General features: G+C 44.9%; 1 protein-coding gene across 1 annotated transcript in view; it reads left to right on the forward strand.

Moving 5' to 3' along the window:
* The window catches only part of LOC149866384 (aldo-keto reductase family 1 member B1-like), a 29,048-nt gene extending 3,957 nt beyond the window's left edge, over nucleotides 1-25,091 (forward strand). Inside the window, exons 2-10 of the mRNA XM_090043508.1 lie at nucleotides 2,556-2,723; nucleotides 3,400-3,516; nucleotides 4,148-4,225; nucleotides 5,273-5,395; nucleotides 7,207-7,313; nucleotides 8,392-8,473; nucleotides 9,688-9,771; nucleotides 11,331-11,413; nucleotides 12,323-25,091. Of these exons, the coding sequence (XP_089899634.1) occupies nucleotides 2,556-2,723; nucleotides 3,400-3,516; nucleotides 4,148-4,225; nucleotides 5,273-5,395; nucleotides 7,207-7,313; nucleotides 8,392-8,473; nucleotides 9,688-9,771; nucleotides 11,331-11,413; nucleotides 12,323-12,374 (894 nt within the window). The 3' untranslated portion in view covers nucleotides 12,375-25,091. The remainder of the gene's footprint in view (nucleotides 1-2,555; nucleotides 2,724-3,399; nucleotides 3,517-4,147; nucleotides 4,226-5,272; nucleotides 5,396-7,206; nucleotides 7,314-8,391; nucleotides 8,474-9,687; nucleotides 9,772-11,330; nucleotides 11,414-12,322) is intronic.
* Nucleotides 25,092-25,163: the final 72 nt, after the last annotated feature.

Raw genomic sequence — 25,163 nt, forward strand, 5'->3', positions numbered from 1 at the left:
CACCCATATACAGCAGAGAAGCTCAGGGTCCTGACTGGCCTGAGATGGGGCCAGGGCTTAAAGGAAAGCCAAAGGTCCCAAGGAATGGGCCACAACTTTTGGGTGAAGGGGACGGTTGATTTGGCTGCCTGAGATGCCATCTGTGAGGCTTGGGCTGCAGTGTAGGGGTGGAATGGAGCCACAGATAGCTCCCCCAATATCAGGGTATATAATGGGCAGCCTCCTGCCTAATTATTACATCAATATTATTACATCAAGGTGTGGCAGGCGAGAGAGGTGTGTGGCTGACCCATAGACAGAGGGGAAGCTGGTGCTTGCACCAGGCATGAAAGCTCGCCCCTGTCACAGTTGCTAGGAAAATGGGTGAGTAGGGGCACAACAGGACAGTGGTCCAGTGCTGTCTCAAAGCAAAGTTGCTGTAGGCTGCTTTCTTCATGGAAGTTGCCAGAGCACAGCGGCAGAGCACCTCACTGTGTGACATGGCCCATTACAGATACCTCCAACCACTAACGGAGGTACTGGATTGATATGAATGGACAGGGACAGAGGCTCATGCCATCTACTGCTGTGAATTGTGGGAGCTCCAGTGGAGAAAATAGCAGCAGGGTCCCAGTCATGTCATCTGCAGCTTCCTCCAAGGAGGATAGACCACTGAACTTGACCTCCACACCTTGTATGTGAAGCCCTGGGGACCCTCTAAGTTACCTGTCACCTGACCTGACAGCTGCAATTAGGCTGGGTTGGTGCTGAAGAGAGGGAGGGGGAGGGGGACAATGTAGGATCGTGATTTAAAGACCCTGGGAGTAAGTGAGCAGTGCAGGGAGGTGCAGGACAAACCACATCAGGGAGGCACATCAGCAGCCAAAGTGAGTGGACACTTTTTTGCAGGCATTCAGGGCCTGCTACCACCTACAGCCAGGCACCCATTCTTGGTCAATTTGGGCTTGCCGCATCTTATCCAGTCACTGGATTCCCTGAGTGCATCTTTTTAGAGCACCAAGAATCCTTATTTCACTCTATTTCCGGCATTTCTTGATTTTCAGTTCCACTTGCAATGCTGCTGTTAAGGACATTCAGGCTACCAAGGCAGACTGCCACTGATGTATGAACAATGGGCTTGTGAACGCCCACAGGGCCTGCGAACACTGGCTGCACAAGGTGATCAGACAGATCCATCTGGCTATCGGCAGATTCATGGCCGGCCAGCATGAGAGGAATTGTGCTGAGTCCAGGAGGTATTTGCAGACCTGGGAGGACTGAAAAATACTGACCAGACTCCTAGCAATGATTCTATACCTGCTGGTCATTGATCCTACCAGCCCCACTCCTGCTCCCGCCCATGAGCGGGACAGGCTGGTACGGATCTATCTGCCCTCTGCCACCCACAAGTTTGCAGTCAAGCTCTGAAAATCCACCTTAGACCAAGGTGTTTTATTCAGAGATGATTATTGCTTAGATTGATTTTTTTCATGACTCATGAATTGTTACATTAGTAAAAAGAAATTCCTCTGTTGCAGTAATTATAAATCATTATAAAAGCTATTCTGTGGTTTGTATAATTATGGTTAATATTCCATTTGTAAATAAAGTTTCTATTCACTTTGTTTGATTCTTTACTTCATGTTCCCTATGTTTAAGAAGAGAATTATGTAAGGCTGGGGGCAGGGTGTTTGCTGTCTTGTGCAAGGTGGGGAAAAGGTATTTGCTGGTTTGTAGTGGCATTTACTCAAACCTGCCTGACTGGTTTTGAAGTTGTTTTGTTCCTTATTTTTGCACAGTGCAGTACACACCCAGTTAGTGCTCCACACATTAACAAAATTCAGGGTCAGCTCACCACCACCACCTGGCTTTGGTTTGGCTGCTGTGTCTTTCTCTGGTCACAATAATAAAAGCCCTGCTATTGAAAGCTCCCACCTTGGGTGGTGTGGCTGGTAAGCTGCATGCACTCAGGGGAAATACTATGGATGCTATGCAGCACCCCTGATTACTGCTCACCACCATATCCCACAGTACCCACATTCTGGGCAATGCCCCCCTCTTCCCCCCCAAACCCCTTAGTACAGAGGTGGGCATGTCCTCTTTCATTAGTGCAATGTCTGAAACACGTCTGGTTTTTTTTTGTTTGGCTTACCTTCCCCCCACAACCCACACCTCAGCAAACTTTCTCATGACAGCAGACAGACATGGATGAAAATTCACTTTAAATTCACTGAAGCATTTATTTTATTGTCAGTAACTGAAGCAGAACCCAAATAATGCAGAAACACAATGCCCACTCCCTGATTTCCTACAGAAGCAACAACACAGCACTAACAACTAAAAACCCATCACCTGTCATTGACTCTTCTTCTCCCACCTTGTCTCTTTTGTCTCACCCTCCCCTTTTGTCCCTAAAGTGTTGTGGTGCTCTCCTTGGCCCACTAGAGTAGGGGCACCCATCGCTCACAGGCTCAGGGGCTTTTGCTGAGGTTGTCGTTATGGGGGGCTGATCATGAATCAGCCATTTTAATAATTTTTAAGAAATTCAAAGTTATGCCCTTTTCTTTTTATTTTAGTCTCCTGCTGGGAAAGTGACAGATGCAGTGAAATTTGCCATTGATGTTGGATATCGACACTTTGATTGTGCCTATATATACCAGAATCAGGGTGAAATAGGGGCTGCAATCCAAGAGAAAATTAAAGAAGGGGCTGTGACACGGGAAGACCTCTTTATTGTCAGTAAGGTACAGTCTTGGTTACTTAAGTCTGATCAATGCGAGCAGGTTGATAATTTGCAGGATGAGCAGTAAAGAATCCATAACAAAGTACAACTTCCACAGGGTAATGCAAGTTAGGAAAATAATTGTTTTGTATATAGTAGTAATTTTTATGTTCTTGTTCCACTGCTTAACAAAAGTGCATAGATGATTTTTAATATCAATTTTCCATTGGGCTGGAGTTTTCATAATAGAGATCTGTTGCCACCAATGGTACTCTGAAGTACCATAGCTATTAGGTGCCTGTTTCTTCCTGCTTGTGCTGCTCCTTAACTAACATTAGCAAAAAAGGCAAAAAAGAAAAAAAAAGAAAAAAAAAAGAAAAAAAAAATTGCCTTCTAGCTACTTTTCTACCTACTGAAAAAAACTGTTCTGTGGGTTTTCTCAAATTTACATTTTTGCTTAATTTTATTTAACTGCTACCTTTATGTCACAATTTATGTTAATCTAATTAAAAACCATTGTAGCCAAGTGTTCTTCAATTAACCCATCAATTCCCAGAAATTTCCACCATCTTTCACTCCCCTGGAAAAGTGGGGAGGGAGGCAGTGCTTCCAGATAGGCTTCAGATTGGGGTGACAGACCTCTGTTCCATTCAGGAGTCTTGGTAATGTATCTGAGGGCAGCTGTTTTCTATCGGTAGCTGTGGTGCACGTTCCATGAAAAATCCCTGGTGAAAGAAGCATGCCAGGAAACCCTCACTGCCCTGAAACTGGACTACTTGGACCTTTACCTCATGCACTGGCCCATGGGATTCAAGGTACTGTGGTTTGAACTTTACATCTTTCTGTGGGAGTCCTAGAGTAATGCTTTCCCCTTTCTGATCTGTCAGACAATAGCTATGGGCTTCCCAGACCAGAAAGTCTGGCTGTCTATCCAACAATATTGATGCCACTTCTAATATGCTCTGGAAGGAAATGTAATCTTTGATTGGTAAGGCAGCAGCTCTCTTGCAAGTTCCTGGCCATTTTCTTGTTTTTTCAGCATTCCCAGAGGCCCTTCTGGAATAGGATGCTGTTGGTCCAAATCAAATCCAAGTCCGTTGCCTCATCAAAGTTCAGTGCTTGTCTGTCAGCTTCTTCTGGAACATTTCTTTCTGACAGTGTTTGGTACTGAATTCCTGATTATCTCATTTCTCTACTGATGGTTTGTTTTTACACCCTTCATATACTTTTAGACTTTTGCCCTCTCATTGCCTGAGCATAATACTTAGTATCTCAAAGGATTGATTTGATTGTAAATTTTTTGTATATAGAGATTATTATATTTGGCTCTTTTTAACTCACACAAGTTGAAAACAGGATGTCCAGCATCACTTGCTTGTAGATTTTTTTTGTTTTACAATAGAACGTTCAGCATATCTTTAAATTATCTTTGTCTCGCAATGATAGGAGGGAGAGGAACCATTTCCTCTGGATGAAAATGGCATGATAATTCCTAGTAACACCAATTTTCTGGACACATGGGAGGTAGGTTCACTGGTAGTGAAAGATTTCTTATGTTTCTATGTTTATTTGCTAGTTTGAAATCCTGGGAAACAAGTTGCATGTCTTTTCATGGTGGCAACATTTTTTAGGGACTTTCCGACATCAGGAATACAGGACAGTTGATTGTTCTACTTGCTAGGCTTCTTTCTGTGTTATTCCAGTCAATTTAAATGTTTTCATGTCTACTTTTTTAGCACTTTTTTGAGGGAGTATCAACAGAGACTTTGTGGGAGCATCCCCATTAATGTGCACATGCAGGGGCATGGGTTTCCTGTGGGACAAATAGCTGCAGCACATATTTATGCCACTGCTATTTGTCCCCAGGAATGCCCCTGCACATGCGCACTGGTGCACAGCAAAGTGACTTGAGTGGGGTAGGGGAGGCTGGGATCAGCACCTGTGGTTCTGGGGACCTCCTGGGGTTCTGGGGACCTCCTGGGGCAGCAGTGGTGCCGAGCCAGCTGCTTGCAGCCTGGCTGGCAGCCAAAATATGTGGCAGCATGGTAAACACTTGCATGTGTGCTATGTGCAGTTTGCAGCATTCTGAGCTGCTTTGAAGCGCCACAAACCGCATGTGCATGCTCATGGGGATGTGCCCAGTATATTCAAATGTATTAGATACAACCTAGTGAGGGGAAAATGAGACAGTCACCATACTGAGAGGTGGCACTTGGGTATCTGTTGTCCTTTCCATTCTGTCAGCTAAGGAACAAAGCAGAGGAAGCATTATTGATGACTTGGAAGAATAAAGAAGACTTTGTAGGATGTTATAGGTATAATGTGCTGGTATAACTGTAATGGAGTATGCATACAAAAAGGTTGTCGTTAATATTTATTTATAATACTATAACACCTAGGAGTCCTCCTCATATATATTAGAGTGCTACTGTGCTAGCCATTGTACAGACACCAGAACAAAAGAAGGTGTCTTCCCCAAAGAGTTTACAATATAAGTAACTATACCAGGCCATTTCTCTGTGTAAACGAGAGCTTAGTTATATATAGTATATGAATCTGTTGTCTCCTCAGGCTATGGAAGAGCTGGTGGATGCTGGGCTGGTGAAAACCATTGGAATCTCCAACTTTAATTCTAATCAGATTGAGCAGCTCTTGAGTAAACCTGATTTAAAATACAGACTTGTCAATAACCAGGTAATCTGTCTGTCCCATGGGAGAAATTATGTCTGAAGGATGATGATATGTGTACATATTTGGGGAAGTGTGGAGGCAGAGCCGTCCCTAGGGGTGTGTGGGGCCTGGGGCATATCAGCCTCTGTGGGGCCTGTGGGGTAGCAAGTGGCTGGAGTGTGGCCCACGGGGGGGCAGGGAGGGGGAGAGATTGGTGAGTGGCCAGAGCACGGCATGGGGAGGGGGGTGTCGAGCAACCAGAGCACAGAGCCGGTGCACAGCAACTGCAGCAGGGTCTGTACGGCACTGTCCATGTGGCCCCCCAAAGCTTGGGGCCTGGGGCAATTGCCCCAGTTTGAACCCCCATAGGTATTATCCTATGTAATACCTCCCCCTGTGGTCTCTGCACTTTTCTCCCACAGTCTCTAGCCCTCCCTCCCTCTCTCCACAGTCTCTTCCCCCCTGCACTCCCTTAATGTCAGATGCTGCTCGAGCTCTATTCTCTCCCCAGAACACAGCACATGGAAGCACAGGCCTTGGTGGGCAGAGGATAGAGTTTTCCTGTGCTCCATGACTGGGAGGGAATCCTGTCTGAGCTGGATCTGAGCTGTGCCTGACAGTAAGGGGGAAAAGGGAGTGGGGGGGAGGGCGGGGGAGGAGGGAAGGGAGATGCTACAGAGAGCAAGCAGAGGTAGGGGCAGGAGGTGGCTGCAGGTCTGCTCTGGCCCCAGCCCCAGCTCAGGGCCACAGTCAGAACTGCAGCAGCCACCTACACCCGTCCCTTGCTTTTCTGTATAAGAATCTAAGACCATAGACACCCCCATCCCCATCTTAGATTTGAGAAAATACAGTATAACTTGCATCTCCACAGTCAACAAACATTATTCTTGGATACCAGTTCACTAGTTTGCCTAAATTCTGAACTATATCTCCTGCATTTCCATGCTGGTTTAGATTCCACTAAGTTATGCATAAGTTTGCTTCATTTTTAGGCAAAAAGTAGCCATATTGAGTCAAAATGCATATGCAGAGGCAACTCATTTGAAATCACTGTAACTACATGGTAAACAGCATTTTAAATGATTATGGGATTTTTAATGAAAGGTCATGTTACAGTTGGTCAAATAACAAAATGGTCAAAATAAAATACCATAGGACAAAATAAATAGCATAATTAAGGTAAATTAATTAATTAAGTTCTAACATTAAGTCCTATCTGACAGGGACATGAGAGTCCAAGAACTTTCAGCAACGGTGTGTTCCACTCTCACTACTAGTCTATTGGATTACACATTTAATTCTACCCGAGTCTAATGGGAGCTATGTGCATATATTCTCTGTATATCAAGCTTTATAATAAACAATTAGAAATAAAATAAAATTGTATACATTTTTGAAGGCAGAATCCTCTCCTTGAAAAGGAAACAGCTATCATTAAGCTTACTGCATGGAAGAGCTCAGTGAAGGTATTCTTACGAAGACAATAACTCATTGTAATATTGTATATTATTGAAGGGAAGCAAGGCCTAGTGTGATGTTGTATTGTAACTGGTAACAAGGTGAAGGTTGGGTACAACGAAAAATTCCAGATCAAGGGAAGCTGAAAAGCCCAACTAATTTGGTTTCTTGATCTCTGCTTGGGCAGTGCCTTTTAAGAGACAATTTTGAGTATATTAACTGGCTCTTTCTTAATGTCTTCTAGAGATTTGGGGGATTTATGAGATGGATGTGCTCATGCTGTTGCATCTTGTACAGGAACTCAGTTTAGCCTCTATATGCCCTGAAATGCAGTAGTACTGCCTGTCTCTGAGTAAACTTAATGCTTGTTCTTGTAGATTGAGAGCCACCCATACCTTCCTCAGGAAGAACTAATTAACTATTGCCAGTTCAAAGGGATTTCTGTCACTGCCTACTGTCCTCTTGGAGCTCCTAACTGGCCATGGTAAGAGTAATTTTTTCCTAGGTGTGAGTTCACTAAAATACCAGTGATTCATATATATACAGTGCACAGTTGACATTAATAAGAAAAATATATAGTTTATAGATTAAAAGTTTCATAAAAGATTTTTTTTGTCAATCTAAGTACTTAGAAATCATCAGTCTCTTACTAAGAGTTATTGGACTTACCGTACACATTAGACTAATCAATCTGTGGTATGGGTACCACCAGTGGTATGCAGACAACCTGCCAGTGGTATGTGTTAACAGACTTATTATAATTATTTTATATGACAATAATTTGCTGGTGGTACTTAAGGTTGATCTGAAAAATTTTCTGTTGGTGCTTAAGGTTGTAGCATTTTAAACTGGTGGTGCACAATCTGTCAGAATTTGGGAACTGCTGGATTAGAGTGTTACTGTATTGAGGTATTTACTATGGGGTTGGAGGTAGGGAGGCGGGGCAGGGAAAGGCAGGGAAAGTTAACAGGCAGGGAGGCAGGGAAAGTTAACAGCTTGTGAAACTGGTAAACGACAAATCTTAGTTGAATTGGCCACAATTAATTGTTTTAACAATTTCACAGAAGATTACAACACTATAGTGAACACCAACACACTGACATAAAAACATCAAATTAATGTAGCCATTATAACAAATAGAGAGTGATCTTGAAATGGATGAGTTTGAGGGATTTGCTCTGGTTGTTTATAGAAAGCTTCAAAACCTCCTCTTAATCACAAACTACTGGAAAAATTGCGCTCATGAAGAAGGAAACTCAGTAGTCAAGATGAGACTCTTGGATCTGGGAGACAGGCATTTTTGGTGCTAAGTGCTTAATAGCAGAATGCCCTGTGGGAGGATATTGGCATGAGCTATACTTTGACCTTGATACAAAACTCAGTTCACTTGTAATACAAGACTATTAAGCACAAACACTAGGAGGGAAAGGAACAGTGTGAGAAAATGATACATGCTTTTTCCCCCTTCTAAACTAACAATTATTTTTTCAGGCTTTTATTGTTTGATGGATGAGATAATTATGTTTTTCTACCACTACAGTATCTGTTTTTGATTTTTATAGGTCCACATCTGAGAACTGTTCTCTCCTCGATGACCTGCACATTAAGGAAATTGCAGACAAGCACAACAAAACCACAGCTCAGGTACAGGCTACTTGTCTATCTTTTTTCCTTTATGAAGTACCTTCCTCTTGGGCTGAAAACATCTTGGGCCAATTGGGCAGCAATTACAATATCTTTTTTTCAGCTTGATCCTTTAAAAATGTGTAATTTTTAGGGCTGTAAATTAATTGCAATTAATATGTTCAATTAACATGTTAATCGTTGTTCACGTTATTTTTTTAACATGTTAAACGCGCATGTGGTTTTGGAGCCATCACCTGGGCTCTGCTCTACCAGTCACTGCCACCTCTGGGCCAGCTTGTGGGGCAGTCGTGGTAGTGCAGGGCAGCCTGGGCACAGGCTCCAGGTGGTTGTAGTGGGGGGGAGGGGTGCACAAAGACTCAGACATGCAGCCACAGCCTGAAACACAGCTCAGAAGCATGTGGAGCAGTGCCCAGCAGGCAAGTCTGTGTAGGGGAAAGGATGTGGGGGAGGGAAAGGGCATGGGGGGGGACAGATCAAGCCCCCATGATGTGGGAAGGAGTGGCAGGGGCAGGGGCTGAGGTGAGTGGGGCCTCAGAATGTTCCCCATGCCTCCCCCAGGGGTGCTCACAGCAATGGGAGTGCCCCCCCTGCATTGCTGGACAAGCCACCCACAGCTCCGTCCCATGACCTGCCCTGGTCCCAGGGCTCCATTCACTCCAGCCCCTGCCTCTGCCCCTGGCTTTGCCTCACTCCCTTTTTCACTGTGGAGGCAGATCATTCCCAAGCAACAGCGCCCCCAGCCACAGCCCCCCACACCTTCACAGATTTCCCCCTAGACCTTCCCCCACCCCCAACCACACAAAGTACCTGCATAATTTTGCACAACTGAGTTTTTCTGCACATAAGTTTGAGTTTTTAGCTGTGCAATTAAAATCAGAATGAATTGCAACTAATTTTTTAATCACACAATTAATTGTGATCAATTTTTTAATCATTTGACAGCCTTAGTAATTTTGAATCTGATTACAGTCCAAAAAGGAGAAGAAAAGCTTTAGCCTGTGGTGCTTATAATTTGCAAATTTAAGTTCATGTCCAGTAATGATTAAATTATTCTGTGCAAAACTTTGGGTTGTCCATACAGGTCTCGTTATTATTTTAATGTATATTTTATCTCTAATCTGATAGAGTCATTCATGATAGAATGGATAAATAGATACAACGTTGCTTTTCAATGACTACTTGTCATTGATACTTCTCATCTATTCCTGTAGGTTTTGATTCGGTTCCATGTCCAAAGAAATGTAAGTGTAATTCCCAAATCTGTGACACTATGTCGTATAGAGGAAAATTTTAAGGTAAGACAATAAAAGAGTTGTTTACATATGACATTATTTTAGAAGCCACAGTTTTCCCTATCTTTAACACTGGAAAAAAATAACTGTTAGATATCAGATGTGATACCTTTTGGTCAAAGTTAAGAGTCATTTTGAAATGTTAACTAGAACTTCTCTCATTAGAACAATGCCAGATAAATGCTATTTTTCTTTTAAAATATGATCCCCTCCGTCACCATAAGTCAGTTTAATGCCAGCTCATTCTAAAACACCTGGAGCTTGTTGTTGAATATACATCATTTCTACACAGACAGATGAATCTTCTGGGTTTTAAATAATTATGCTGCAGCTAAGACCTTGAAAACTATCAAAATCAGCCTCTCAAACAGGATTATTTTATATATATATGCATTAGCACTTCTTTAGAGGCAAAGCCAACACACATGAAGCTTTTAAGGACTGCAAGCCACTGCAAACAATAAATATATTTGAAAGTTCTAGTAATTGCCAAGCCTAAAATAACTCCAACACAGTACTTCCCCAAATTTTCCTCATCATAACCCCATTTACTCAGCATGATCTCTCACTCCCCACAGCTCTCCACCTCCTCAGCTGCCCCTCACTCCTGACCCACTGTCCCCTGGCCCTGCCTATGCCCCTCCCTCCCAATCTGCAGCACCCAACTCTTCCCAAGTACCCCAGGCCCAGGGCCAGCAGCCCTCTGCCTCCCAACCCCAGCAACGCCTGAGCCCTGGCTGCCACCTGCAGGAAGCAACAGCTGCTGGGGCCAGAGCCTGGAGCCTGTCTCCCTGCCCTCCACACTGTCCCCTCCCCTGTGAAAGTGAAAGTCAAGCTACTTAACCTAGATGACTAGGTTTAGGCCTCTACATTTAAATACCTTGAATTTGAAATTTTGGCTCAAGAGTTTTATCACACCATTCGTAAATCTGGACCTTCATTATAACATTCTTTCATCTGAATCAGTGGTGCTGAACCTTTTTCCACCTTGGGCTGGATGGGTAGTGCTCAGTGCATCTGCGGGCCCAATCCAGCTGGTGGGCCTGATCCAGCATGTGGAGTAGTGAGCTGGGTCCTGTGTAGGATGGGGGAGGATTAGGGAGTGGCCTAGCCCTAGTTGAGCCTTGCAGGGGAAGGGGAAATGGGGCCAGCCCTGATCCAGCCATACGGAGGGGAAAGGAGATTGGCTTACCCTCGATCTGACTGCATGAGGGGGAGAAGAGGTGGGGCTGGCCTTGATCTGGCTGTGTGGGGCTTGGGAATTTGGCAGCAGGAGAGGGGTGGCAGTATTATTTTTCACTGTTCCCCTGCCATCAAATTTCCCAACCTGTGGGGAGCCCCACAAACCAAATGCCATGATTCTGTAGCCACACTTGGGCCTTGGGCTGATCAGCCCACAAAAATCAGCCATCTGCCTCCTTGATTTGGGTAGACCCCTACATATAATGCTTTCCTATTTATATCTCCAATATTTTTTTCATGGATGTACTTACACTTGTATCTTGTAGAACTAACTGAAACATCGTAGTGTGTGTATCTCTTTCTCTCCCTTTACTTTGCAGGTGTTTGATTTTGAGTTAAGTGAAGAGGAGATGGAAACTCTTCTCAGGTTTAAGAGAAGATACAGAATCTGTTCTTTAACCATGTGAGTGTCTGTTCTCCGTTAGTTCATTCAGCAGTTCTCAATTTTAATTAGTGAGTAGGAAACTTGGAAACATTGGCCTTCAGTAAACTCCTCACCTCTGTAGCCACTGAAGTCCAGTGCTAGCATTCACTAGAATACTAGTCATTTGTAATTTTGTGTGTTCAACATGGTAAAATGGATTATAATGTGTTAATGTCATATTATGAGGCCTATGTTAAGCATAGATTAACAAGTCAAAATTAATGTGAAACTCCGAAACAAATAGCTTCAGATTTTTATCTATTACTTATCTGACAAATATATTCAAGGTAAATGAGTTTCATTTTAGAAATGAGTTCTAAGTAGAAAGTCTAGAAGAGCTAGGCTGGTATATTACCTGTCCTGTGATTATTAATGTTACCTGTGCTGAGACTGATGCAATGCCCCATTGTAGAATGGTGGAACCTATGCCTACCTATTGGCTTTTACTTCCAGCTTTGTTACTTATTCTGTTTTCACAGTTTAAACATTATAAAAGAGAATGCTACAAACCTACTATACTTCAGAAGTTTGTATTTTTGTATGAGGAATCATAAATATGTGAAAAATATTTCACCTTTTAATAGTAAGTTTTAGGCAAAATTTGAAGCAAATACAAAGCTACAGGAAAAACTATATTTGAATGGCAGGAGGTCAAGTGATATAAATTGCAAAAAATGCAAATCCCCCTTATCAAAGAAGTTGAGAATTAACTTTGGTCATGTATAAATTAAGTAGTGAGGAAGACTGTAGGTATGATCACTTTAGTGAAGGGTTTGAACTGTGAACAACATCTATCAGGAATGTTATTTTAGCCAGGGGCTTGCATTTATGCTGATATGTCTAATGCATTGTTGTGAGGATTTTACAATAAAACCTTTTTCTCTCTAGGAGCAAAAATCACAAGGACTACCCTTTCTCGGAAGAGCAATCCTGGCCTTGACATGACATGTCCCATGGCTGAGAACAGCACGGGGCAAAATATGGCACATGGGCCAGATCAGGTCCACCAGGCAATTTCATTCGGCCCTCAGGAATGCACCCATCAGTTAATTGTATCCTGCTGGCCCATGGCTGCCCCTGCTACCCTTGCATGGGGTGCGAGCCCTGGCCATTCTTGCTGGGGCAGTGTGCTTTGCTCCCACCCTCGTGTGGGGAGATCCTTGGCCCCAGCCCTGGCCAGCACACAGCTTCCAAATAGGCTGCTGCTGCTGCTTCTGGGGGAATTGCTTGGCTCCCCTGGCTCCTCCTTGTGTCTCTGCTATAATGCTCTGGGCAGCAGTAGGGAAGTGCTGGTGGGTAGAGAGAAGCTGCATCTGGGTGGGAGCATGGATCTTGGGTCAGCCCAATTCCATTGTACAGGGTCCCTGTGGCTCACATGCAGCTCCCAGGACTTGCATACCACGGGAGTGCGGGAGAAGCCCCGTGCAATAGAGCTGGTGGCCTTCACCACTCCCTGCTGCTACATGCAGCTCCTGGAACTCTGCTTAAAGTGGTGGGGAGCCAAGCATGATGGAGCTAGGCCAGCTCTTCTCCCTGCTTTCCAGCAAAGTCCTGGGAGGTGGCAGGAAATGGGGCCAGGCCGTGGGCTCCATCATGTGGGGCTCCCCCACCACGCAGTGCATGACTCTGGCTGGGTCTCAGGAGTTGCATGTGATCCACAGGGAGCTGTGTGTCATGAAGGTGGGTGGCCTGGCCCCACTCCCTGCTGCCTCCTGCAACTCCTGGGGGTGGCTGGAGCTGTGCGCCGCTGGGGGGTTCTGCCTGTGTTCACCATGAGGACCCTGAGGGCCTGCTGCTTGCCGCTGTTGCTGCCACCACTGTTGGTGGTGGGGGCTGTGTACCATGGGGGGGCACCCCCCCACCCTACATGCACAATCACCCCCTTTTCCACACCCTGCCCACACATAGCTACACCCCTCCACAAACATCACACCCTCCCCACACCCTTCCCCAAACACACAGCCATACCTCTCCACAAACCCCACACACACTCCCACAAACCCACACCCACCCACACACATACCCCACCAAACAAACTCCCAGCCCCCAACCATACCCCACACACAATATACAAGAATAAGACTTTATTTCTGAGCTATTATGCAATCACCTCTATATATGCCATGCAAGGGCACATAAATCATAACAAAAATATTTTTTAAAATAAAATTAAAATATGTTAAAGTAGATGTTTGATTTTTGGCATATGATTTTTTTTTCTGGTTCCAAGATAGGAAACCCCCCTCCACCTTCCCCCTCTTCTCCCATGGAGTACTTTTAGGGGCAAGGGAGGGACTTTTGATGGCAAAAGTAAGGGGTTAGGGGTGGGACATCTGGTCCCAAGATAGTGACCAGGAGGCAGGGAACCTGTTAAAGCACAGGGCTATCCATGCGGCCCTCTACAGCTCATTAAAACTCATTAAGCAGCCCTCCAGCTAAGATACTTGCCCACCCCTGGCTTAGAAGGATTGTATTTTGGAATCCTTTGGCCTTGTTTGCATGTAAAACACACCCGCAGCATAAATGCTATCTATACTGACTGGTAGAAGAAGGGAAGCTAGTAGCTACAGGAAATACAAAAAATAAATATTGAGCCCACTTCAGTTTGGTGATTTTCTTAAAACCTGCAATTATTAATACTGCAACCTTTTGTCTATTTCTTGTACTTTGTTTTTAAGTTATAAATGCATATCCTCACCTGCAATATTCAATTAAGTTCTTAGGAATGGGTTATCAAAATAAGTTGTAGCAATCTTTGTTCAACAGGACTTGTAAACAGCAGCCTGTAGCTATCATATTACCCTGTAACAATCTGCACAGAAATATCGGTGTAATGGGGCTGCTGCCCCATTACTGAGAAGGGGAAGGGAGTTCAGTGCCTGTGGGCCAGCCCAGCCCTGTGAACAGACTTGTTGGGGGAAAGGATCTAAATAAGATGGCCTCCTGCTTCAGGTGCAGGCTGTGATTGACAGGCCTGATTTGGAAGTAAAGGGCCAGGTAACTCAGGGAGAGACTCAAAAGCTGAGGGCTGAACCCAGAAGAGGTAGTCTGGCCCTGGAAGCTGAGGGGAAAGGAGCTCTGCAGGGAGCTGTCTACTGATGCTGGACTGTGAACCTGCTATGCTGGGAAGCTGCAGGTTTTTCCAGGGCTGGCGGGGGAACAAAGTCAGGGTAGACACTACAGCAATTGCTTTAAAGGGCCAGCAGGCTGAGGGTTCAGTGCTAGAGAACTCATGTTTTGGTTTGTGTTTTAACCAGTGGTTTGTGGAGGGGGCTGAGGGGTGGTTTGGAGGTCCTATTAGTGCCCAAGAAGTACATGATTTTCTTGAGCCCTGCCAGGGGTCAGACTCAAGGCTCTAAGATGTCCCAGGAGCCCCACATTGCCCAAGAAGGGGCAGAGCCTGGGGCCAGAGGGCCCAGAGCCAGAAATAGGGCTAGAGAGACCACAGCACTGCTGCAGAGGGCAGAGAGAGCCAAAGTAGGCTTAGTGCCTAGAGCAGGGTGGAGGCATGGCCTGGGGGGCCCAGGATTAAAATAACCAAGATGAGGGCTGGAGCCCAGAAGCCAGGTCCACAGATCAACTAGCATAGAGGGGAAGAAGTTGGGAAGGCTGAAGCCGCAACAAGGGAGGTGACCTGGTGGCTTTGGGAGACAAGTATCCCACCTCAGTGATGGTACAGTGATATCTGCAAGGCATAGGCATGGTATAAGGGGTGGGCAGAACCATGTAATTAGCTCTGAAGGCATAACTGATGACCTGGAAGAACTAGCTGGCATCTAGAGGAACTGGAGTTGACCCTGGGACCTATTAGGCAGCCTCTCTTCCAACCAATTACATCAAAGACATTGGTGGGCAAATGGGAAGGGGAGGACACCCTAGGGGTGGCATAGGTTAAGGGTTACAGGGTCTCTAGGGGGTGTTCTAGCCACCCCTGGAGCACAAGGCCAGTTACAATGGAGCATAGACAATTACACTATTTTAAGAAAGTAAGGAGGAATTATAACTTTTGAAAGTTTGTAACTGTTGTCTGTCTGACCTTAACCTTGAATGAACTGGAGGCCATTTAATATGGGTTAGCTTCAGTTTTTACAGGTTAGAAGCAGACACATGAAATACTTGCATTGGATTGAGCTACACTAAGTCCTCTTCATTTTAAGGTGGTATAACTGTTTCATCCATCAGTGTCCATATCGATTGATTCAGTTTGTGTCACAGACTGTATCACTATACAAGCGTGCACTAGCTATGTAAACGAGGCCTCATATTTCAATTGGGGCCTTTAGATGTTGCTAAAATAATAGTATACCAATAGAAAATATGACTGCTTGAAACTTAATTGTATTTGAACCTAGTAGCATTGTGACACCTGTGACAATGACATAGCTATACAAAATGTTGCATAAAGCCTACACTTTTTAGCTATTAGCTACAGAATATGGGACTTCTTAGAGTTAAAGCAACAGGTACTGTTCACTCAGGTAACAGTAGCAGTAGGCAAGCTTTTCTGGCTGTGGGCTGGAATGACCCACCTTGGTTTAGAGGCAGGTGAGAGGGTGAGTAGGGGTGTGCAAAGCAGACCCTATTTGATTTGGATTCAGATTTGGCCCGAATGAGGGACAGTGATTTGATTTGTTGATTCAGATCACTGTCCCTGATTCAGTTTGGCCAAATCTGAAGATTTGATGTTGATTCAGAGAATCAGTGATTCGGATATAGACACAGCTTTAAAAGCTTTTCTACATACCTTGAGGTAGCAGGCGCGGCTTATGATCACTGTGATGCTGGGGTGCATGAAGCATCCCACAGGAGTGCGAGGCAGGGGGGCTCTATGTGCTTCGCGGCCCCTGCTGCACACTCCCCACCGGATCTGGAAGTGGACCAGAAGTGCTTCTGGTCCACTTCCTGGTCTGCTGCCAAGCGTGCTGGGGAGCCCCCGGTGCCTCAGTGGGACACCCCATGTGCCCCAGTATCATAGCACTCACGAGCCACTTTCTACCTAGAGGTATGTAGAAAAAACGTTTAAAGCTGTATCTATGTCCAAATCTCCAAAACTTTCTGAATCTCTCTGAATTGATTTGGAGGTTCCAATTTGATTCAGAGACATTACAGGGTTCTCTGATTCGATTCTGATTTGGAGATTTGGCTACCAAATCGGGCCAAATGTCTGCCAAATCAAATCAGGAACCGAAGCTTTGCACAGCCCTAGTACTTAGGACTCACCTGCAACCAGTGCTGCTCCATATGGTACCATATGGAGCAGCACTGGTTACAGGTGGCATCAGGTGGCCAGTGCAGGTCCCTTATGGCACCACAGCTGAAGGTCACTGATGCCAAAAGCTGGTGAAGTCACACATCCATGACCAGATGTAATGGCTCTCTGGGCTGGATCTAGCCTGTGAGCCGTAGGTTACTGACTCCTAGGTTATACCACATCTAAAGGAGTTAGAATTCTGAGTTTCCCAATTGGCATTTATATTAAAACCTTCTTAAGCTGCAGTCCTCTGTCAGTCCAAAGCTGATGAGAGGGGGGGAAAGCATGTGGTTATCAGTTCATGCTTTGTGCAAATTGGTAAAGCTTGCATATCATACACAGGTTCTCCGTCTCTTTGAATGTTCTGAGCAGTAAATGCCCCCTTTTGAGGGAATAAAGATTCTTCATGACTGATTGCATTTTCAAGGCAGGTATGGATAATAGCCATTTTTGGCTGAGAGAGTTTAGACAACGCATCAGGCTGCCTACCAATATTTGATTTCTCGGAAGTCAACTTTAGAACATCAACTCAGAGAAATTATACCACCTTTACTAGGAACATAGCTGAAGGGAAAGCATTCTAAAATAGTTTTTACATGTTGTATCTTCTTTAAACAAAAGGCAACTATTTAATGGTTCTGAAGGAAACAGACTGCAACATTAGTGGTGTCAATTTGTAAATGGTTATGGTAAATTCTATCTTTATTTTTAAGAATCCTAGTGAGTGAGATTTTTCCCCCTAAAACTCCTGTAGTTCAACCAGAGGCATTGAATATGGAACACTGTTTATTTACTGGAAGTTTATGGGGTATTTTATGCCAGAGTCAAGCGTAGATGATCCCAATGACCATATAATCTCATAATGAAAGTAATTCAAAATGCACTAAGCAGAGATTTGTTTGAATGGAGTGAATGGTTATGTTACAGACAATGAATTCTTTCAGTTTTAAGAGATCTGTAGAAGAGTGACAAAGGAGCACTTGAACTGTGCTAGTTATGAAATGAGTATAAAGGTAGCAAGTGAACCACTAGCCTCTGCTTTACAGTGTGGCTGGAGACATTTGACTGACAGACCATTACAAAAACATTATTTGTCTCTAAAATGAGTAGTACTAATTTCCAGATTACCATAGTGTTCAGTTGGATGGTTCAATGAGTCATAGTTGACCCAGTGAGGGTAGTGGCTACATATAGGAATTTAGTGCTTTTTAAAAATCTGCTTTATGAGTGAAGCTTCTGAGAAACTATCTGTATAACTGCTCCTTCAGATTGGAGAGCCCTGCATCATTCTGGCAGAACAACCTAACAGAGAAGTAACCTTGCACTCGAACCACTGCTGCAAGATCCCTGGAGCGTGTTTTATGTCACGATGGACTCTTGGAGATCCAAGTACACTTGTGCAGTTTGTGTATTGTTTTAAAATGCAACTTTCACCTTCAGTTCAGATGGATAATTTCTGTGCATGGATGTTTTAAAAAAGCTCTCAAGCACTGTTCTAGTGTCTTAGATCAGCTACAGGGCAATATGTGGACCACACAAGGATGATGTGTAAGGTTAAACTATACCTCACACTATCCATTAGCAAATATCCTTCTCCAGGATTTAAGCTTGAGATAGGAACAGTAGACAACTCGTTTCTGACAAGGAGCACATAGATAGGCACACACAGAGGTAAACTTTCAGACCCAACTTTATGATGTGATGAGCTAGCTGGCAGTGACTTAGCCCAGGGGTTTTGAAAGAGCAAAAGATGATTGGAGGACCTGGGATTCCTTTTCCTTACCAATCTGGTAATGATTTGGCCCAGGGGTTTTGAAGGGGTAAAAGATGATTGGAGGACTTGGGATTCCCTTTCCTCACCAATCAGGCCCCAGAGACTCACCCTCTGTGTTCCCTGATTGGCCCCTTGGGTCACCTGGAGGAGGATAAAAGGGGCAGCGCAGCTGACTCGGTGGAGACCAGTGAGAGACCACAAGGAAGGGGATTCAAAGAGCTGGACCAGTGGGGTGGGAGCAGTTGCCCCAGAAGCACCTGAAGGAGTGGGACGTGCAGGCAGCAGTTGGACCCTCAGCAGTGCAATGCGCGGCAGGCAGGAGGCTCCCCTCTGGGCTCCAGGATTGCCTACGAGAGGCTGCAGCCAGCAGGAGAGGTTCCCCACTCTGCTTCCAGCTCCTCCAATCAGAGGCCAGGCAGCTCGACATGAGGCCAGGGCTCTGGGAAGGTCAAGACTCCTGGCAGCTTGGCACAGTGCCAACCAGTATTGTTTGTTCTGCTGTTTGTGTTTTTATATTTTGTTAACCCTGTCTTCTGTCAACTGGATGAATATATCTATGATTGTGTCTAATCTTTGTTGAATCCTGCCCCCTTGGGGTGTTGTAGTGTCCCCTATACTCCCTGGTTTATGCCTATTATGTTCCCAGTACTGTTCCCTCATGAAAAGGTATATGGTTAAGTTCCCATTGGTGGTCTGGCTCTGCTCTATAAAGGGAGGAGAGTCCCTACGCCTTACACAGCACTTGTGCACCTGCTTTGATCCCTTCAATTGGAGAGGGGGTACCTCTTGGAGTACTGCCCAGGTTACAACAATAATGACAGGGGTTAAGAGATAAAAGAGTTGTCTCTGGCCCTCTGAATAAAATAGGATTACAATGCTTTACATGCATCATTTGACACTGGTATAATTGCTATGTCTGCCCATATCTCCAACACAGATCCTGGTGTTGGGGGCAGATGCATGTATTCTTCTGTAGGGGAGGGTTAAGGACTACCTGGAGGGCTTAGATATATCCAAGTCAGCGGGCCCAGATGACCTTCATCCACAGGTGCTGAGGGAATTGGCTGGTATCATTGTGGCGCCATTAGCACCGCTGTTTGAGGACTGGAAAAGGGCCAATGTGGTCCCTATTTTCAAGAAGGGGAGGAAGGAAGAGCCTGGCAACTACAGGTCAGTCAGCCTCACTTCTATCCTGGGGAAGGTCTTTGAAAAAATTATCGAGGGCCACATTTGTGAGAGCCCCGCAGGGGAAGTGATGTTGAGGGGTAACCAACCTGGCTTGTGCCAGGCTGATCCTGCCCAACTAACCTGGTCTCTTTCTATGACCAGGTAACAAAGAGCTTAGATGTGAAGGAGGAAGTTGATGTTGTCTTCTTGGACTTCCAGAAGGCCGTCCACACAGTGTCCCACCCAATTCTGGTGGGCAAGCTGAGGGACTGTGGCACTGACGAATGCACGGTCACATGGGTGGCAAACTGGCTCCAGTGACGCACCCAGAGGGTGGTGGTGGACGGGTCAATGTTGACCTGGGAGGGTGTGGGTAGTAGAGTCCCCCAGGGCTTGGTCCTTGGGCCGGTGCTGTTCAACATCTTCATTAGCGACCTGGACAAGGGTATGGAGAGCACCCTGTTCAAGTTCACTGATGACACCAAGCTGTGGGGTAAAGTGAATACACCGGCAGGCAGGGACCGCATCCAGGTAGACCTGGATAGGTTGGAGAAGTGGGCGGATCTGAACAGGATGCGGTTCAACAAGGACAAGTGCAGGGTGCTGCACTTGGGGAGAGGGAACCAGCATTATGGTTATAGGTTAGGGGCTGCTCCTCTCGGCAGCACAGAGGCAGAGAGGGATCCTGGAGTCAGGACTGACTGCAGGATGAATACGAGTCACCAGTGCAACGAAGCAATAGGCAGAGCCAACTGCACCCTGTCATGCATCAACAGGGGCATCACAGGTCCAGACAGGTCTTGCTCCCCCTCTCTGTGGCGCTGGTCAGGCTGCAGCTGGAGTACTATGCCCAGTTCTGGGTGCCAAACTTCAAGAGGGACATGGAGAACCTGGAGAGGGTCCGAAGGAGGCCACTCATATGGTTGAGGGCCTCCATGGCCAGCCCTATGAGGAGAGGCTGAGGGACCTGAATCTCTTCAGTCTCCTCTTGAGGAGACTGAGGGGGGATCTTGTGGCTGCCTACAACCTTATCAGGGGCCACCAGCAGGGACTCAGGGAAAGTCTGTTCACCAGGGCCCCCCTTGGAGTCACCAGGAACAATGGCCACAAGCTGAAGGAGGATAGGTTTAGGTTAGATATTGGGAAGAACTACTTCACAGTAAGGGTGGCCAGAGCCTGGAATAGGCTTCCCAGAGAGGTGGTGCTCTCACCTTCCCTGGAAATGTTCAAGAGGAGACTGGATAGGCACCTGGCTGGGGTCTTATGACCCCTCCCATCCCCAGTGCTCCTTCCTGCCCATGGCAGGGGGTCGGACTCGATGATCTGTCTAGGTCCCTTCCGACTCATTGATTCTATGATTATATGAACAGACCATGATCTAGTTTAGCAGTTTGATTTAACAACTCTCCTAGTTTTGCTTTTTTCTAACAGCACCCATCTTTGCTCCTGGGTTATTTCCTGGAACAGAATCAGCCCCCACTTGTAGACATGCAGCCCATGGGAGCATCCCCCTGGCAACAGTGCAGGGCACTGGCTGCAAACACAGAGGGGGCACCCTCCTATGGGAATTTTTTCCCCATGCTCACAACACTTGCAGGTGCATACCAGGAAATCCCTTGCAGAGGGATTTCCCCATGTGTGTGCGCACCTGCAAACAGGGAAGGGGGAATCAATGTGTGAGTTCATCCCTCTGCTTTCAGACAGATAGAGACATCTATTCCACATGCATCTGCAAGCATGGAGGGAGGAGTGGGAGTCCCCCCTCTGTGATTGCAGGCATGTGTGGGGAAATCCCTGCTCCCCAACCTGGGGGGCTGCCTCCGTAAGCAGAGTTTGCCTGTTGAAAGAAGAGTTTAAACCTTCCTCAAACTGGACACGTCTACATGTGCATTAATGCACCTTTTCTAAAGTGCATTTGATTTTGTATCTCCCCTAATGTGAGGTACTAAATTAATGTGCATTACCCTGCACTAATTCACAACTGTTTTAGAGGTGCTTAATGCACAGTAGGCTATTTTAGTGTACATTACCATAATGTCACAGTAAAATAGTCTACTTCACATTAAAGTACATGTGTAGATATGCCCACTGTCTTAGTCTTGATGTGCTATGTAGGAAGGCCATTATCATACCAACTGTGCAGGCAGATCTCCTTTGGTCAGCAGTGAGACTGCCAAGATATTAAATTGAGCCACATTACTGCATTCAATAGATGAACAGTTAGCATTCTTCCTTTCTTTTTGCATTACAGAATGACACTGTCCCATGACTTACACTTTTATTCTATGGTATATCCATTTTCTCAAAGCCAGGTCCAAATTTTCAGAGTCAGCTAATAGTCTGGGGTACCTCAGGTTGTGTGCCCACCTGGACCATTGATATGAATTTTTACCAAGATCCAGAGGATTAAAAGAAAGCACATATGCCATTGTTTAAAAAGAGTAAGCAAGGATGATTTGAATAGTGAGAGTGTATTAGCAGACCTATAATCAGGCTAATCCTAAGCAGAGTCATAAAAATATGTCAGTCTGTAGGTTATACCCACCACAGATCAATTGAACTGTCTGCAGTGCCATGGTAGCACCCACAGTATTGCCATTCTAACATGCACTTGCTGCTGGTCCTATCCAACAATTGCCTGCTTCCTTTGCTTTTCACTCAGCCTCTGGATAAAAACAGATGTTGCCACCTAAAGTGCATCAAACTGTGGCAGAATGCGTCCTGCCATACCTTGACACACAGGGAGAGGGACCCAATGCAGGACAACAGGTTACATGTTGCAACAAAGAGTAGGGACATCTATTTACTTACCATTTTTACCACCATAAAATTGTTTATAGTAGCACAAATGCAACATCGGGTGACGCCTGTTTCTATCTTTGGATCCATAAATTCTAACTTAGCTTTCCTTTCCAGGTTGCCACTGCTCACCTTGAATCCCTCTGGGTTTCTGTTTATGCTTGATCCCTTCTGAACATCAGTTCCTTCAGCATCCAAGCCCTATACCAGCCAGATACTGAATTGCTTGTCCTTGATTGACTTTTATCCACTATTCTTTCCCTTCAAGACATTCTATAGCATACACTGAAAGCTTCTTGCAATATTATCTATAGTGCTATTCAGAGTCTCCTCCACTGTCAAGTTTCTACCTAGAAATCGTCTCCAGGACTCTCAGAGGACAGAACAGTTCAACCACAAAGGCAACTTTCTGAGAGATTATAAGGCAAGTCGAAACAAAACATGTAATGTAATAGAACTTGATGTACCATTCTGGAACAACTGGTACTTGCTAGAACGGACTCTTGTCACAGAAAAATACTTCCAAAAGAAAAATATCCAGCATCTACTGGTTTCATTGACTAGTTTTTTTAGACCAATGCAAGAACAAAATTAGCTGTTTTTTCTTTAGATGACTCAGAGTTCCTATATTGCATTATAACTTTAGCAAAATTACATTTACTGTCAGAGATTCTTGCATTTGTCCTTAAGCCCAGCACCTAACATAGGGATAATCCATTTAGCTGAAGAGACTCAGTACTGGAGGGGAGATACTGCCTCTTTTGTTTAGAGTGAGACAGTCATCTTTTCCTCTCCTGTTGTTTGTCACTTAGAGCTGCTGTAGATTAATATAACCACAAATTTGTCACATCACATTTTCAGGCATCAGCTTTTATTTAGGAGATGTCAGAAGCGTAGCTAGGGAATAAAAGTGTGCATCTAACTCTGATTTTAAATATAAACCAAGTTAGAGTTCAGATTTTATTTGGACTAGTCAAGGAGAAATGTTATAGTTAAGGTTCCCACAGCAATGCAAACCTACCTTCCTACTGTTAGACACTAAACTAGTGTCTTTACTTACATTAATCACAAACACTGGATGATATGGCCTCTTACTGGACAGAAAATGGTGTTAGTAAACAGCTAGACTTGTTCTCGCCAATATCTGTGGATTTTATGCAAAGCAAGTTCTCCCTTTAGCAGAGGGATGTATATTGTTTACAGTGAAACCTGTTTAAGATAGCACCTGTATAAGCAGAAACCTGTATACTCCTGGCATGCCTTCTCATCTGGGAATCTCCTAATAGAAACGTATAAGGAAGTAAAAAATGTTCATGGCCCTGTATAATTACATGTTTAACAGGTTTCATTGTATATGACACATTGATTAATAACTCTGCCCCCAACTTAAGTTTAAGAATACCAAAAGGTGTCATGTTGCCAGTTCTAGAGCTTGTATTCTTATCTCTGCACATCCCTCTTACCACCATGCCACCTTTTCAGAGGAGCATTTAAGTCTCCATGTCTAATCAGTCCTTGGACAACCTGATAATAGGCTCATGTACAGAGAAGTCTGAAATATTCATAACTCATGTCATAAAAGGTTCTAAACATATCTCAGATAATAGACTTCAAACATTACCAGGAGGTACTAGGCAAACCAGTAGCTGAAAGTTTCTTAAAACATAGGCCAAAGGACAACTGTAGCTCATGAATGTAAAAATTTAGGTGTTTACATATCTCTGAAAAGATAATTGGCTTGTACAGATGTTTGCATACTTGTTTTAGTCTGGTTATTTAAGAGTGGCTGAAGCCTGTGCTCATTGTAGATCACTAGGTTTTTGCTGAAATAGTTGTACTACCCTTCTTAAATGAGAGATGCTTTTAGTTACAACATTTAGACAAAGAAAAAAAATCTACCTAATCTCAAATTAATTTAATAGGAGCAATCAAAAGGTGCTCACCCAAAACACATCACTGCTTAAGTACAACAAAGGTGGTATAGCAGAATTAGGTTCCTGGGTTGATTATGACACCCCCTGGAGGCTGCGTGGCTCCTCCTTCCTCTGGGTCTTGGGTCCTACCTTCTCCTTATCCTGCCATACCTTTGATGTTATTTAGAAAGGAAGATTGGGAGGCGGCCCAAAATCCCCAGGGGTCTAGTCTCTCTTGCATTGTCTGCGGCTCTGGTTGCCAATTACCTTAAGGGCTATGTTCATGGTCTCTGACTGTCCCTAAAGCCATGCCCATGCCTCACAGGTCTCACCAATTAATTATTTCAGTGGGCCTTCATCCCCAGTTTGGTATTGTGCCCCTTCAGTCCTCTAGGTCCTTGTTAGGGCCCCAGGCCTCCGCCCCATCCGCTTATGTGACCTTTAGTCTAGGTCCATGGCGTTGTACCTGGCCCCCAGGCCCCGGTCAGTGTCTCGTTCATCTCCGTTCTGTATGTAAAGGCATGGTTACAGTGCTTCTGACCACAGAAGAAAATACCCCAGAAGTACAGCACTCCCATTCCACACAAGCTATGGTCAAAAAAATTTAGCTGTTGTTTGGCATGTACCCAGTGCCATCACTTAGCTGTCAGAATCAAGTTTGCTTACTGATGCACACCTAGTGCTGCTCCAAGGACTGTTAGGTTACATTTTTTCAGGCTATGGTGGATACAGAGCAGGGGTGCTGAGCTATTCTGCACCATGCCCGAGCACAGCATGAAGGCTATGCAGATGTGACTAAAGATATGTTCTTGTATCTTGTCTAGA

Source organism: Crocodylus siamensis, chromosome 4, assembly GCF_052110815.1.
Source record: "Crocodylus siamensis isolate JL-2025a chromosome 4, ASM5211081v1, whole genome shotgun sequence".
Lineage (NCBI taxonomy): Eukaryota > Metazoa > Chordata > Crocodylia > Crocodylidae > Crocodylus > Crocodylus siamensis.